At 45.3% G+C, this 14,244-nt stretch overlaps 1 protein-coding gene across 1 annotated transcript; it reads left to right on the top strand.

Moving 5' to 3' along the window:
• Positions 1 to 616: 616 nt before the first annotated feature.
• On the top strand, positions 617 to 13,876 carry LOC131926226 (zinc finger protein 805-like). The gene is made up of 5 exons (XM_059281546.1): positions 617 to 800; positions 2,866 to 2,929; positions 4,146 to 4,272; positions 9,876 to 9,971; positions 11,939 to 13,876. The coding sequence occupies exons 3-5, from the start codon at positions 4,239 to 4,241 to the stop codon at positions 13,567 to 13,569; spliced, it is 1,761 nt and encodes a 586-aa protein (XP_059137529.1). The 5' UTR covers positions 617 to 800; positions 2,866 to 2,929; positions 4,146 to 4,238; the 3' UTR covers positions 13,570 to 13,876.
• The last annotated feature ends 368 nt before the right edge of the window (positions 13,877 to 14,244 follow it).

Genomic DNA, 14,244 nt, shown 5'->3' with positions numbered 1-14,244 from the left:
AATAAATGAAAAAGGGGGTGGATAAGGAGAGATGTCTGGGGTCCCCTAGAGTGCCCAGTTTCTCATCTTTACATTTGCCCAGATTTTTGGCAAAGGTTCCAGACCCGCCCTGAAAAAACTACATTTTACGTTGAAAGAGTGGCAGTCTCACTCAGTGCCCGAATCCTCCCAAGCTGTGCATTGTTACTGGGTGGGTCTGAAGCCAGGCCTGGTGACCCATGCCAACAATCTTAAGTATTCAGGAGACTGAGGCAGGACGATTTCAAAGCCCGCCTGGGCCGCCGAGAAATTTCAAGGCCAACCTGGCCAATTTATTGAGACTGTCCCCAAAATTAAAAGTGAAACAATGTCAAATAATAACAATATTTATTGTTGTGTCCAAGACACAACGCTGGGTCTATAGTCTAGGAAAACACCAAGGCACTCCAATGGGGTTGGGAGGGGGGAGGAGAGAGGGGTAGGTAGCAGAGGAAGAACTACATTACCCAGAAGGCATAGCACCCGAGTCAGGCTTGCTCGGCAAATGAAAAGCCTAATATAGTGTGCTTCCCTCCTGTTGAGGAGCGGGTGGTGGGACTTACTGTCGCCGTGCCGTGATGTCATTCTTGCACGACGGTGTGGTCCAGGCCCGCTGTGGAAATCCTAGCAGCCTTCCTATAGGGCTTGAGGGGCGTCTCCTCTGACAGGCAATCCTGGACATCAGGCGGTGAACCGAGCCGCCGTCAGCCAAGGTGTCCTGCCCGGGGCACGAAGCCCACGGGGGTCTCAGGATGGCGTCGGCGCTGGTGGACGCCAGGCAGGTGGGTTGACGGAGATGTTTGACGTCTCCTCGGTTCCGAAAGCCTGTCAGTCAAGAGAGCCTCTCGGTTTGTCTTTGTAGTTGTGCTTGTCTAGGAAAAGTGGCTCTGGATGGTCACCCAATTCTTCTCCAGTCTTGGTGTTAGGTCTCAAAGCCGAGACAAACGGCTGAGGTGCTTATTTAACATACCAAAGCGGACCTGGCTGCCAGGTTCTTCTAGCATCCCTCAGTCCCTACCTGTTACAGGGTCCTCTTGGTTGGAGTACCCGCCCTCTACCCTAAACATCTCCAGCCCAGGGGCTGGGCAGCCCTTCCCCCAGCTCACCGTCCCTATATAATCCAACCATTTTGGTTACCCCTCCTGTTTTGGGCTTCTGACTGCTGCACCTGGTCCCCCTCCCCCTCTCCTCACATGGCTCAGGGTCATGTCCACTCTGGACTCTCTCTGATGTCCATGTCTCTAGCTACGCTCCTCCACATATCCATAATAAACTTTCCCCTCTACCACACCTAGGAACTGTCATCTCCTTTCCTTTTCTTTCTTTTTTTATTCACTTAGCACCCGAGAGGGTCATTTATACACATGGACAGGGAAGGCCATACCTAAAGAAGTAGGACTTTGAGCCCTAATCTGAGCAACCTGCCACCTTTTCTGTAACAAAACACCTTGGAAGTCAGCCTGTAAGTCATATCTACAGTTAGCCAGATGACTATTTCTCTTGATAATCTATAGAGTCCTACACATAACTTCTGTAACAATAGGCAACAGATGACTAGGATTTGTTTTAATAACTAGTTCCTGCTTGTTGTAGTTGTTTCTGCTGCTAATAAAGGCCACACATAGCCCTCAGTTTCCAGGATGACCCTTTGCTAGTTAGCCCCCTTACAGCTTCCTCATGCCAAGAATGTCAGGCCTCCAATAGGTATTTAGGAGAGTGAAAAGTGAATGAATGTCAGGCCTCCAATAGGTATTTAGGGGAGTGAAAAGTGAACGAATGTCAGGTCTCCAAAAGGTATTTAAGGGACTGAAAGGTGAATGAATGTCAGGCCTCCAAAAGGTATTTAAGGGACTGAAAGGTGAATGAATGTCAGGCCTCCAATGGGTATTTAAAGGTTTGAAAGGTGAATGAAGCTCCAGGCTAAAGACTTTCATCAACTCATAATCCAAGCATACATGGTCTATAAGTCTCTTATTCTTCCTGGTTGACCACTTACAATCTTGTTTCCTTTTTCTCTCTGGCTCACTGCTATTCAGGTGTACTCACCTGACCAAAACTTCTCTGTACTTCTCCAGTCTTTAACCCTTGCAGTTCCCTCTGTCTCAGGTCATCCTCAGATCCCTGCAAGACCATTCTCTCTGACATTTCTGCTCAGAGGTCACTTTTTAAAAATTATAAAATTTGTGTGTTTGATTGTGTGCAAGCTTGTGTTCACTCATGTGTGAGCAATGAGTTTGAGGTCCAAGGACAGTTTTCCCGAATTGGATCTCTCTTACTTTTATATGGGTTCTGGAGCTCGAACTCAGGTGCCCTGGCTTGGGGGAAAAGTACTTTTCCCCTCCAGACCATCTCATTTGCCCGCATAGCACCCTCATTTAGTTATTCCTGTAGTCCCAGCACTGGAGAGGCAGAAGCAGGAGGATTGGGAGTTCAAGGTCAGCCCTGGCTACATAGCAAGTTTGAGACTAGCTTGGACTACGTGTGACCTTGTCTTAACAAACACAAAGATATACTTGAATTTGTGGACATCTTTTAGTCACTGACTGATATATAGGTGACCACATGCTGTAGAAGTTAATGGAAATAAACAGTTAAGTGTTGTGTGAGACAGGGTTTCTCTGTGTAATAACCCTGAGTGCCCTGGAACTCTCTTTGTAGGCCAGGCTGGCCTCAAACTTGGAGACCCACCTGCCTCTGCCTCCTGAGTGCTGGGATAAAAGGCATGCACCACCACTGCCCGGCTCAAGTGTGGTATGCTTTATTTTTCAAAAATCTCATCTCAGTCTCGTGGCTGTTTTTTTAACCCATGTTTACCCTTTTCTGTTTTGTTTTGTTTTTCCCTCATAGCTGTTGTCGATGAAGTGAGAATTACTGTCTTGATCTGGAAATGGAGGCTCAGAGATGAAGTGAGGTACCTAATGTTGCACAGCTGTGGAGTGGTAGTTTCAGGAGCTTGGATTGAAACTCTAGGAGTCTGACTTCAGAACTGAGGACTTGTGAAGCATTCAGCATGGGCAGGAAACTAGCGGGACCAGTGAAACTGAAGAATTGCTATCTTTAACGTTATTGGTATCGGTTCCATTGTTATTGTCATTGTTTTGTCATTCCTGCGATACCCCAGACAGAGGCTCTCTCACAACTCACAGTTGGTGTTCCTGGTTTGTTACTTTCTAAGAGCTCCTGCGTGTGGGGGGTTGCTGCCCTTCACACTGGCATAATTATGCCCCCGTCTTCGTCTTAGCTTTGTTTCCTGTTCCTGGGATAAGATACCCTGACAAAGGCTGTTGAGGGAAGCAAGGGTTTATTTGGCTCACAATCCCGGGTCTGTCACGACAGGGAAGTCAACCGCAGCAGGAGTTTGAGAGAACTGGTTACAGTGTGTTCATGGTCAGAAAAAGAGAGCCATAGATGCACGCATGCGTGTGCTCCTCCGCTTTTCTCCGTTTGTTCGTTCACGAGGCAGGGTCTCACCAAGTAGCCCCTGGCTGCCCTGGAACTCACAGAGACCCGTCTTGTCTCTGCTTCTTGAAGTGCTAGGATTAAAGGTGTGAGCGGTCACAGCCAGCACTTATTTTTAATTATTTAAAAGTTATGTTTATTCATTTATGTATGTGTGTGTATGTATAGGCTTTGCATTTAGAAATGAGGAGACAACTTTTGGGAGTTGGGTTCCTGCCTTTTGCTACTTAAGGTCCCAGGGGATAGATAAGTTGTAAAGCTTGGCCTTTTCCTGATAAGCAACTCAGTGACTCCACTTTCTCCTTTTATATGCAGTCTAGGGCACAAACCCAGGGAATGGTGTCAATCACTTTTAGGTTGGGTCTTCCCACCTTAACATAATCAAAATGATCTCCCACAGACATGCCCACAGGCCAGCCTGATCTAGACAGTCCCTCCTTGAGCCTCTCTTCCCAGGTGATTCTGGATTGTGTCAAGTTGTCAATGAAATCTCGCCATCACATGCCCCAACAGCATATCTCTCCCCTTGGAGCCAGGAAGCAGCATGACCTTCAGGATGTGCTGTGTACTTTGGGCCTTCATTCCTTTATATACCTTTTGAGCAATGCATGTATGACATCTTACCGAGCCGCCCAAGGCCAACACTAATACATTTAGTGACTTTTCAGGTGGCTTTCACCTTTGAGGATGTGGCTGTAATTTTCACCCAAGAGGAGTGGGGGCAGCTGGCTCCAGCTCAGAGGACCCTGTACCAGGAGGTGATGCTGGAAAACCGTGGGCTCCTGGTCTCTCTGGGTAAGTCTTGTTGCCTCCCATTTCCGGGGGGACGGGTTATCTGCTCTTTTCTTTCTACCCGCTGGTTCCAGGCCTTGATGGTTTAGGGGTCCTCTGAGCCTGCCTCCTCTTCTTCCCACTGCTTCAGACCTTTTTCTAGACTCATCCTTTCCTATGTTGTCTGTCTTTGGGCCAGAAACATAGTACCTTTAGCTCCAAGGGTAATACAGAGAGGATGACTGTGGGAGGAAAGGGGTATTTCATAGAACCCAGAGGTAGAATTTCCAGCTTCTTGTGGTAGTGCTTTTTTCCCCTCACAAGATTTATTTTCATTATTTTTAGTCATTTGTATGTGTACATGAGTATCTGCAAACACCATGGCCAGCAGAGAGTTGATCCTAATGAGTCAAGAAGGAAGTCTGGTTCGACATGACTCAGTGGCTGGTGTTGATTCAAATGTTGAGAGTTTGACACCAGGCAGTTTATTTTAGGCATATTTAAGTACTGTACAATTTAGAAAAATGTTCCCTGGTGGTACTTGATTCTGTATGCACAATAAATCTTAGGTATGACTGCATCAAAACTCTTTGTAAAGTACATGTGACCTCTTTCATAAAGATCAATGGATTAACTAGGAAAGCAGGCTCAGGTAAACAGTTCATGATAAGGTCTGGGAGAAGATAGCACTATAGATTGACTGAGATAAACATATGAGTCTGGGGGAGCCAGGTTGGCTTGGCCATACAGATAGTACCAAGGTCACCAGGCTATAACCACCTCACTCCCAGGCTTCTAGGTGGAAAACAGGTCATGCATCTCTTTCTTTGAAGAGACAACCCTGCATGTTTAACATTCCTGGTTTCCCTAGTACTTACCTGTGAGCACAAGGACCTCATGTCTCCTACATATGTGAGTGTGTCAGTACATGCGTGCAGGTGCTGGAGGTGGCTGGATGTATTGAATGATTTGGAATTGCAAGAAGTTATGAGCCGTGAGACGTGGGTGTTAGAAATCAAACTCAAGTCCTTTGGAAGAGTGGTACATGCTCTTAACCACTGAGCCATCTCTCCAGCCCCCTGTGGCTAGTGCTTTTACCTGCTAAGCCCTCTCCCTATCCTGCCCCCGTATTTTTTCCCCAAAGGTAGTGATACTCTTATACTGGTACTTGAGAGGCTGAGAGAGAAGGATTGTGAGTGTAAGGCCAGTTTCACCTGAGAACGAGACCCTTGGTATTTTTCTTTTTCTCTGCTTTATCAAATTTGCAACAGGAAAGACTCATTTAGTCATTACTCTCAGTGGTCTCTGGTTTTCTGCATGTTTTTGTTTTTCTGCAGTGGCTTCTGTGTTATCATATGGTGCACAGGGGCCTTTGGGACAAGGTGCCCCATGGGTGGTGAGAGACAGAGACGCCAAGCAGACAGTGCTCAGGGAAGAGTTTTATTTGGTGAGGGGAGAAAGAGGGAAAGAGAAAGATAGGGAGAGAGGCGGGTGGAGCGAGGGTGCGCATCTCGTGGGAATAGAGAGAGGGAGGAGGAGGAGTCGTCTTCTCTTAAAGTAGGCTTTACATCAGGATGTGCAGGGCGGGTCCCCAAGGAGGAGGCCAGAATGCCAACATTATGTGGGTTTTTTCTTTTTCTTTTTTTTGAAAAATATTAATACTTTTATATCTTGTGGCGGGAGGGTGGCATTTATGCTATGGCATGTGTATGGAGGTCAGAGGATAACCTGTGTGAGTCCATTCTTTCTGTCTACCATATGGTCCTGAGGATTGAACTCAGGTCATCAGCCTTGGAGGACTTTGGACGCTTCTTTACTTGCTGAGCTATCTCTCTGGCCCTGTGGCCAACATTTTTTGAGGCAGCAATTGCCATCCATGAGCCTGGCTCCTCCTGTGAAGTTTTCATTTTTTTCTTTTTTAGTTCTTTAACAAATGGTTATTTTTCGTAGGTCTAAATGCTGAGAAATCCAAGGTTAGAGTGTAGGTAGCTTGGTTCTGTGTGCTAAGGGCCTTCTTCTTTTGTACTTTGTACTTGCATGGTCTTCCTTTAATACATGCTTGGAGGGAGGTTACCTGGGGATGCTGTGAGAGATTCTGAATAGAATCCACATTTAGTCTGTGACCTGCAAGAACACTGTAAAACTTTGCTTGGGAGCTAAACAAAGATGGGTTAATGAAAATACATGTTGCTGTGGTTTGTGTAGCAGGCTGTTTTGGACTGCCAACCCCAAAATCATGACCCAGGGACTTATTAATTATGAAAGCTTCGCCTATAGTTTAGGCTTTCCCACCAGCTCCTATAACTTAAATTAACCCATTCATATTAGTCTATATGTTTGCCTCATGGCTTTTTGCCCCTCTTTCATCTTGCATCTCCTGTTTTCTCTCAGGGTCCTTTGGCGTATCTGGCGTCTCTCCCATGCCTAGATTCATCTCCTCTTCCTTTCTCTCTACTTGGAAGTGCCTCCTATACCTCCTGCCTAGGTATTGGCCCTTTAGCTTTTTATTAAACCAATCACAGTGACATCTTCACACAGTGTAAAGGAATATTCCACAACAAATTTAGATGGTTATGTGTTTGGAGACTTACTTATCATCATGGTAATATTGAAGTGGTTATATCTTTGAGAAGTGAGGTTTAGGGTTGGCAGGATAGCTTAGCATTTGCCTAAGCTGGAGGCTAGAGAGATGGCTTCATGGTTAAAAGCTTTGGCTGTTCTTCCAGAGGACTCAGGTTCAAATCCTAACACCAGCATGGAGGCCAACAGCCATTTGTGGCTCTAGTTCCAGGGTATCTGATGCCCTCTTATAGCCTCTGAGAGCAATATGCACACAAAAGGGGCACAGGCATACATGCAGGCAAAATACCTATATACATAAAATAATAAATAAATCTTTAAAAAATAATAAATCTTAAAAAAAAAAACCAAAAACCTGAGTGCTAACTCCATGATCCACATAAATGTGGAAGGAGAGAAGCAAAAGTTACTGGAGCCACTGTCCTTTCCAGGGGTTAATGTACTTATCAATGTGGTCCTGGCATGGCCTTAGTTACAGTGGATTATAGAACATCAGTACTGATTGAGTGTGGTCGCTCATACCTACCTGTAATCATAGCACTTGGGAACCCAAGTCAACAGGATCAGGAGTTTGAGGCCACCCTAGGAGACATGGAGAGACCCTAGTAAAGGGAGGAAAAGAGGGGGAACAGAGGAAAGGAAAGGAAGAGGGGATACAGGAAAGACTTCCCTCTAAACTGAGCTAAATAGACTTGATTTTTGTCTTTTATAAAGTGGTCTGGTCTCATGCAGCCCAGGCTGGCCTTGAACTCATTACATAGCTGAGGATGACCTTGCGTTCCTTATTATCCTGTCACCGTCTCCAAAGTGCTAGGATTATACTGTGTGTTAGTGTGTATGCACACTTGTGCTATGATACATAGAGCTCAGAGGACAACGTGAGGACTCACTTCTCCTCGCTACATTGATCCTGAGGGTCACGTTTAGGCTTGGTGGCAAGCACCTTTACCTGCCCTGTTTATTTTTATTTTGGGGATACGTTTTTGTTTGTTTTGAGACAGGGTCACTGTGTAGACCAGGCAGGCCTTGAACTCAGAGATCCACTTGTCTCTGCTTCCTGAGTTCTGGAAATAAAGGAATGTGCCACTTACACCCAGTATGTTGTTTTTTAAGACAAGGTCTCACTTTATAGGCCAGGCTGGCATAGAACTTAGTGTGTAACCCAGCTTGGCCTCTAACTTGTGGCAATTCTTTTATTTGCCTCAGCCTCCCAGATGCCAGTTGTCTTAACTAAGTGCTTTGATGAAACACTATGACCAAAAGCAAGCTGGGGAAGAAAGGCTTTGTTTGGCTTCTGCTTCCGCATCATAGTCCATCGAAGGCAGTCAGGACAGGAACTCACATAGGGCAGGAACCTGGAGGCAGGAGCTGATGCAGATGTCATGGAGGAGTGCTACATACTAGTTTGCTTCCTATGACTTACTCAGCCTGCTTTCTTCTAGAACCCAGGACCTCCAGCCCAGGGATAGTCCTGCCCACAATGGATTGGGCCCTCCTCCTCAATCACTAATTAAGAAAATGCCCTACAGGCTTGCCTACATCGTGATCTTATGGAGGCATTTTCTCAGTTGAGGCTCCCTTTTCTCCATTGACTGTCGCTCAGCAGTTCATGACCCCTTTGGGGTTGAACAACCCTTGCACAGGGGTGAACTAAGACCATCAGAAAACATAAGATACGTGTATTATATAATTCATAACAGTAGCATAATTATAGTTATGAAATAGTAACAAAAATAATTTTATGGATGGGGGACACCACAACATGAGGAACTGTATTGAAGGGTCGCAGCATCAGGAAGGTTGAGAACCACTGCTGTAGCTTGTGTCAAATTGATATAAAACTAGCCAACACACTGATGTTTTAGGGGCTAACCATCACCGATTCCAAGCTTGTTCCTTTCGTATGTTTGGTGTTTTTTAGACAGGGTCTCACTGTGTAGCTTTGGCTGGCCTGGAACTCAGTATTCAGTCGGCTGGCCTTGAACTGACAGATATCTACGTGTCTCTGCCTCCTGAGTACTAGGATTAAAAGTATGAGCCAACAGCCAGACTCTGATTTTTTATTATATTGCCCAGCTTTAAGAATTTCTTTGTACACAGGAAAATGAATTAATAATCAGTCTTGTTTTAAATGGAAATACTTGATGTTTTGAATATGCCAGTTTTACTCCTAAATTTTCCCTTAAATATTCTTCAGTCATGAATTAACCTAATATACATCCCTTAGATGCCCTATAAATATTGGTTATGGACATGTCTTAGTTATGGTTTCTATTACTGTGATAAAACACCATGACCAAAATCAGCTTGGGCAGGACAGGGTTCATTTGGCTTACAGGTTATTGTCTATCATCAGCGGAAGCCAAGGTGGGAACTCGAGCAGGAACCAGGAGGCAGGAGCTGATGCAGAGGCCACTGAGAGTGCTGCTTACTGGCTTGCTCTCCATGGGTGCCCAGCCTGCTTTCTTATTGAACCCAGGACCTCCTGCTCAAGGGTGACACCACTCACATGGATTGGGCCCTCCCTCATTTCACTCGAGTAAAAATGCCCCACTGGTTTGCCTACAAGCCATCCTGCTAGAGGCATTTTTCTCCTTGGAGCTTTGGCTTCCCAAATATGTCTAGGTTTGTGTCAAGTTGACAAAAACTAACCTGCATAAAAATACTTGGTCCCCCCCCCCCCAGTTCAAGGGGTGTGCTTGTCTCTGTAGTCTCCGCGCACACTCTACCACTGGACTGTGTCCCTAGCTCTCCTTTCTATTTTAAAACAAGGTCTCATCAAGTTTCCCAGGCAGGCTTGGCCTTGCTGTCCTCTTGCCTCAGCCTCTCTGGTAGCTGGATTATAGTCTTGTCCTACCAGGCACACCTTTTACAGATTTTAGCATACTCTTTTAAGTTTCCAAATCACATGCTAACTTTATTGATATTGCTGAGAGCAGCTTCATTCCAAGGCCAAATTCTGGTCCTGAAGTCCCAGATGACATTGAGGGTCTTCATCTCTTTTCAGGAAAAAAAAAAATCATGAGTCCACCTTTCTCTCCTCGAAGGGTATCCTGTTCCCAGACCTGAGCTGCTGTGTCGACTGGGGCACGGGCAGGAGCTGTGGCCGGTGATGAAAGACCTTTTCCCAAGCATCAGTGCAGGTAAGGGACGTGGTCAGGACTAGTGGAGTCTTCCGGAGACTTCTCTCTCTTTCCTCCTCCTCCTCCTCCTTCTCCTCCTCCTCCTCCTCCTCCTCCTCTTCCTCCGTCTCCTTTCTTTTTTCTCTTTCTTTCCTTTTTTATTTTGTGTGTATGTGCACATATATGCCACAGTGTACATATGAGAGTCAGAGGACAACTTGCAGGAGCTGGAAGTTGGTTCTCTCTTTCCACTATGTGGAGTCTGCTTATTATTAAATTCAGTTTATTAGCCTTGGCTGCAAGCTCCTTACCCACTTGAGTCGTCTCCTGAGCCCTCTTTTGTTTTCCTTCACACTGGGGGTTGACAAGAAAGCGACACATCAAAAATTAAGCTTTTCCTATGATGCAGAAGCAGGTGGATCTCTGTGAGTTCAAGGCCAGCCTGGTTTCCATAGCTAGTTCCAGACCGTCCAAGGCTGCACAGTGGGACCCTGTCTCCAAACACGAACCAACATGTAAGCCTTACCGTTCGTGTTGTATAGGTGACCGTGGCAAAGAATGTATTGTAAGAAGTTTGCTCAAGGGGGAATGGGAAAGAGTAGACTCAGTTCGACCTCAGAATAGCAAGAGCAGCCCTTACTGGTCTGAGAGGTTGGTGCCCCCAAGCCCTGTGCCTCAGTATCTGAGGGTACAGGAGAGAGAAGGGTTTGTGCAGGGTCTGAGAATTCGTTTTTGTAGTGGAGAGTAAGGAGGGAGGAAGGGCAGAAACTGTTATTGTTGTTGTTTTATAAACCACAGGATGAAATGAAAGCCAGATTTCCCGTGGATATGTGATGAGGGTTGGCTGTTTTCTGGAATTCCATGGCGGGTAGGTTTCTTGAATCATTGGGCCTGTTTTTGGCCCTGCTTTTGAGGTTTTCCTTTCAGTCTCATGTTTCTTTCGGAACCCTGGAGCTGTGCTCTGTCTACCCCGTTTCTCGTCTTTCACCCATTCTGAGTTGTAGAGCGACACTTAGCAAGCAGTTCTTTACCAGTGTCTGCGTGCATGTCCTACTTTGTCCCTAGCCCATCCAGCACTTGATGCTATAAGGGTGGGTGCTTCTCAGGTTTTGCTAATCAGATGGGGACACCACAGTATTTCATTTTTTTCTCATTGGGAAGGAGGGGTTAGTGGCTTATTAAAAGATTTTTGACAATTCTGTGTCTTCTGTGAAATAATTCAGATAAGTGCTTTTTTTTAACATTATTAACTCAGAGTTCTTTGCACATTTTTCTTCTTTTTTTTCTTTCATTCAAAAGCCTCAGACATGCTAATAAGTGCCTACTACTGAGTCACACCTCCCAGTCCACATTCATAATACTTTATTAGTTATATATGCTAAAAGTATATTTTTCCGGAATTTGAAGTAGTGTTTTTATAGGTATGTCAGGCTGGCCCTCAAGCTGTCTGTGTAAATAGCCAGGCTGATCTCAAACTTGTGATCCTTTTATCTCCGTCTCCTGATGTGCTGGGAGGCAGCAGACTATTGTGTTTCTATTTCTTGTGTGTGTGTGCATTCATTCATGTATGTATGTGCCACAGAACATGGGTGAAGATGATGAGAGGACAACTGTCAGGAGTCAGTTCTCTCCTTTTATCTTGTACCAGGCATTGAACTGAGGTCATGAGGCTTGGTGGCAGTCGATGTTTTTTGAGACAGGGTTTCTCTGTTTAACAGCTCTGACTGTCCTGGAACTTGCTTTGTAGACCAGGCTGGCCTCTTAAGTCAGAAATTGAGAATGTCTACCCTAGACTCTCTTTCCTATCATCTAGACTTTCAATTTGGTCTCCCCTTAAGAGTCAAGAATTCAAGAATCACAAAAAATGGAAATTGCAAACCAGGGTTAACAGACGTCAAGGTACTGTTTCAAGTCTGCTGTTTTTTTTTAACACGGCACTTTTGTTTTTTCTGGGTTTCTGTTATTCTGCTGTGTGTTGCTTATTTCAGGTAACAATGGAAAAACCAAGGCCACCGAACTTACCACTTGTGAGCCAGCCCTATCTAAAGGAGTCTCACGCCAGGGCAAGTTAACAAAAGAAGCCTCAGAGGACTCCCAGTCAGTGCAAACTCCTGGTCAGATTGGTTCTTCAGAAATGCAGCAAGGACACTTTCAAACAGGGATAGAGCCTCAGAGCAAGCTGCTTCCTGGGAAAATCAGTCTTGGACGTGATAGCTTAGTGACAGCTGAAGACATGTGTTCAGAGGTTATACAGAAGCACATTTCTTCAGGAAATGCTGTCAGTAATTGTCGCTCGAATGAGTCAGATAAGGACCCTGTAATTCAGGAGGAGGAAAGTGTCTTTAGATGTCATGATTGTGGCAAAGTATTCAGCAAGAAGCGCCTCCTTGCTCGCCATGAGAGGAGTCACTCTGGAGTGAAGCCATATGAGTGTAGGGAGTGTGGGAAGGCCTTCAGCAAGAGCACATACCTTCTTCAACACCACATGGTCCATAGTGGGGAGAAGCCCTACAAGTGCATGGAGTGTGAGAAGGCCTTCAACCGCAAATCCCACCTTACACAGCACCAGCGGATCCACAGTGGGGAGAAGCCTTATAAATGTGATAAATGTGGCCGAGCTTTCACACACCGCTCTACTTTCGTCTTACATAACAGGAGCCACACTGGAGAAAAACCTTTTGTTTGTAAAGAATGTGGAAAAGCTTTTCGAGACAGGCCAGGCTTCATTCGACACTACATCATCCACAGTGGGGAGAACCCGTATGAATGCTTTGAGTGTGGCAAGGTCTTCAAACACAGGTCCTACCTCCTGTGGCACCAACGGACTCATACTGGGGAGAAGCCCTATGAGTGCAGTGAGTGTGGGAAAGCATTTTGTGAGAGTGCAGCCTTGATCCACCACTATGTGATCCACACTGGGGAGAAGCCCTTTGAGTGCCTCGAGTGTGGCAAAGCCTTCAACCACAGGTCGTACCTCAAGAGGCATCAGCGCATTCACACTGGGGAGAAGCCTTATGTGTGCAGTGAGTGTGGAAAAGCCTTCACCCACTGCTCCACTTTCATCTTGCATAAAAGGGCCCACACTGGAGAAAAACCCTTTGAGTGCAAAGAGTGTGGGAAAGCCTTTAGCAATAGAGCTGACCTTATTCGACACTTCAGCATCCATACTGGAGAGAGGCCCTATGAGTGCACAGAATGTGGGAAGGCCTTCAACCGCAGGTCAGGACTCACAAGGCACCAGCGGATTCATAGTGGGGAGAAACCTTATGAATGTGTTGAGTGTGGGAAAACCTTTTGTTGGAGCACAAACCTCATCCGACACTCCATCATCCATACTGGAGAGAAACCCTATGAGTGCAGTGAATGTGGGAAGGCCTTCAGCCGCAGCTCATCCCTCACTCACCATCGAAGGATGCACAGTGAGAGGAACCCTACCAGTGAAGCAGGTGAGGAAAAGCCTTTCACAAGTGGGCAGACTCCTGTCAACATCCAAGAACTTCTATTGGGAAGTGACTTTTTTAATATAACCACTGAGGAAAGTCTTTTCCAGGCAGACACATCTTGTGTAGCACCTGCTAATTCATACCAAAGAGAAACCCTGAAAGTGTCTTCACTGTGAGAAAACTTGTTGCAGATTGCTGCTTGTCCTATGAAAACATATTAGAAATTGAGCATTATTTTCCCCCTGAGAAAGTAGGAGAGACACCTAGTCGTTGTTTTGCACTCATGAAAACCTTCCCAGGTGTATCTCTCTCCTACTTTGCAGTGTAGTGTTAGTTCAGGAGGTGATATTTTTGTGATAAGGAGGTGACATAGGGATGAAAAACTTAAGCACTGCTTTCACACTGTCCTGCCAAGTCTTTGCCATTTGCTAATGGATTTCTAATGTGGGTGAGAGTGAAGGAGTAAAGGATGATAACCCTTTATATGTCTTGTGTTTGTGTATACATACATACATACATACATTTATATATATATAAATATATACATATATAAATATATATATACAGAGAGAGACAGACTATGAATATATATGTATGGCATTGCTGTCTAGTATTAAAAAAATTGAGAACAAATCTAGAAACTTACTGTTTCCCTTGTTCCACATATTTCTCTAGAGAGCATTAGTTGTATGAGAAATATGAAAGCTTAAGTTATGAAATACTTTAAGAAGGTAAGGCAGAGTGTGTTTGTGTGTGTGTGTGTGTGTGTGTGTGTGTGTGTGTGTGTTCCTGAGACTAAACCCAGGACTTTTGTCATGCCAGGCATGTTACAAATACATACAAATGGCCAC

Source organism: Peromyscus eremicus, chromosome 1 (genome assembly GCF_949786415.1).
Source record: "Peromyscus eremicus chromosome 1, PerEre_H2_v1, whole genome shotgun sequence".
Classification (NCBI taxonomy): domain Eukaryota; kingdom Metazoa; phylum Chordata; class Mammalia; order Rodentia; family Cricetidae; genus Peromyscus; species Peromyscus eremicus.
The sequence above is the reverse complement of the archived record's forward strand: the minus strand, read 5'-3'. Positions and strand labels throughout refer to the sequence as shown.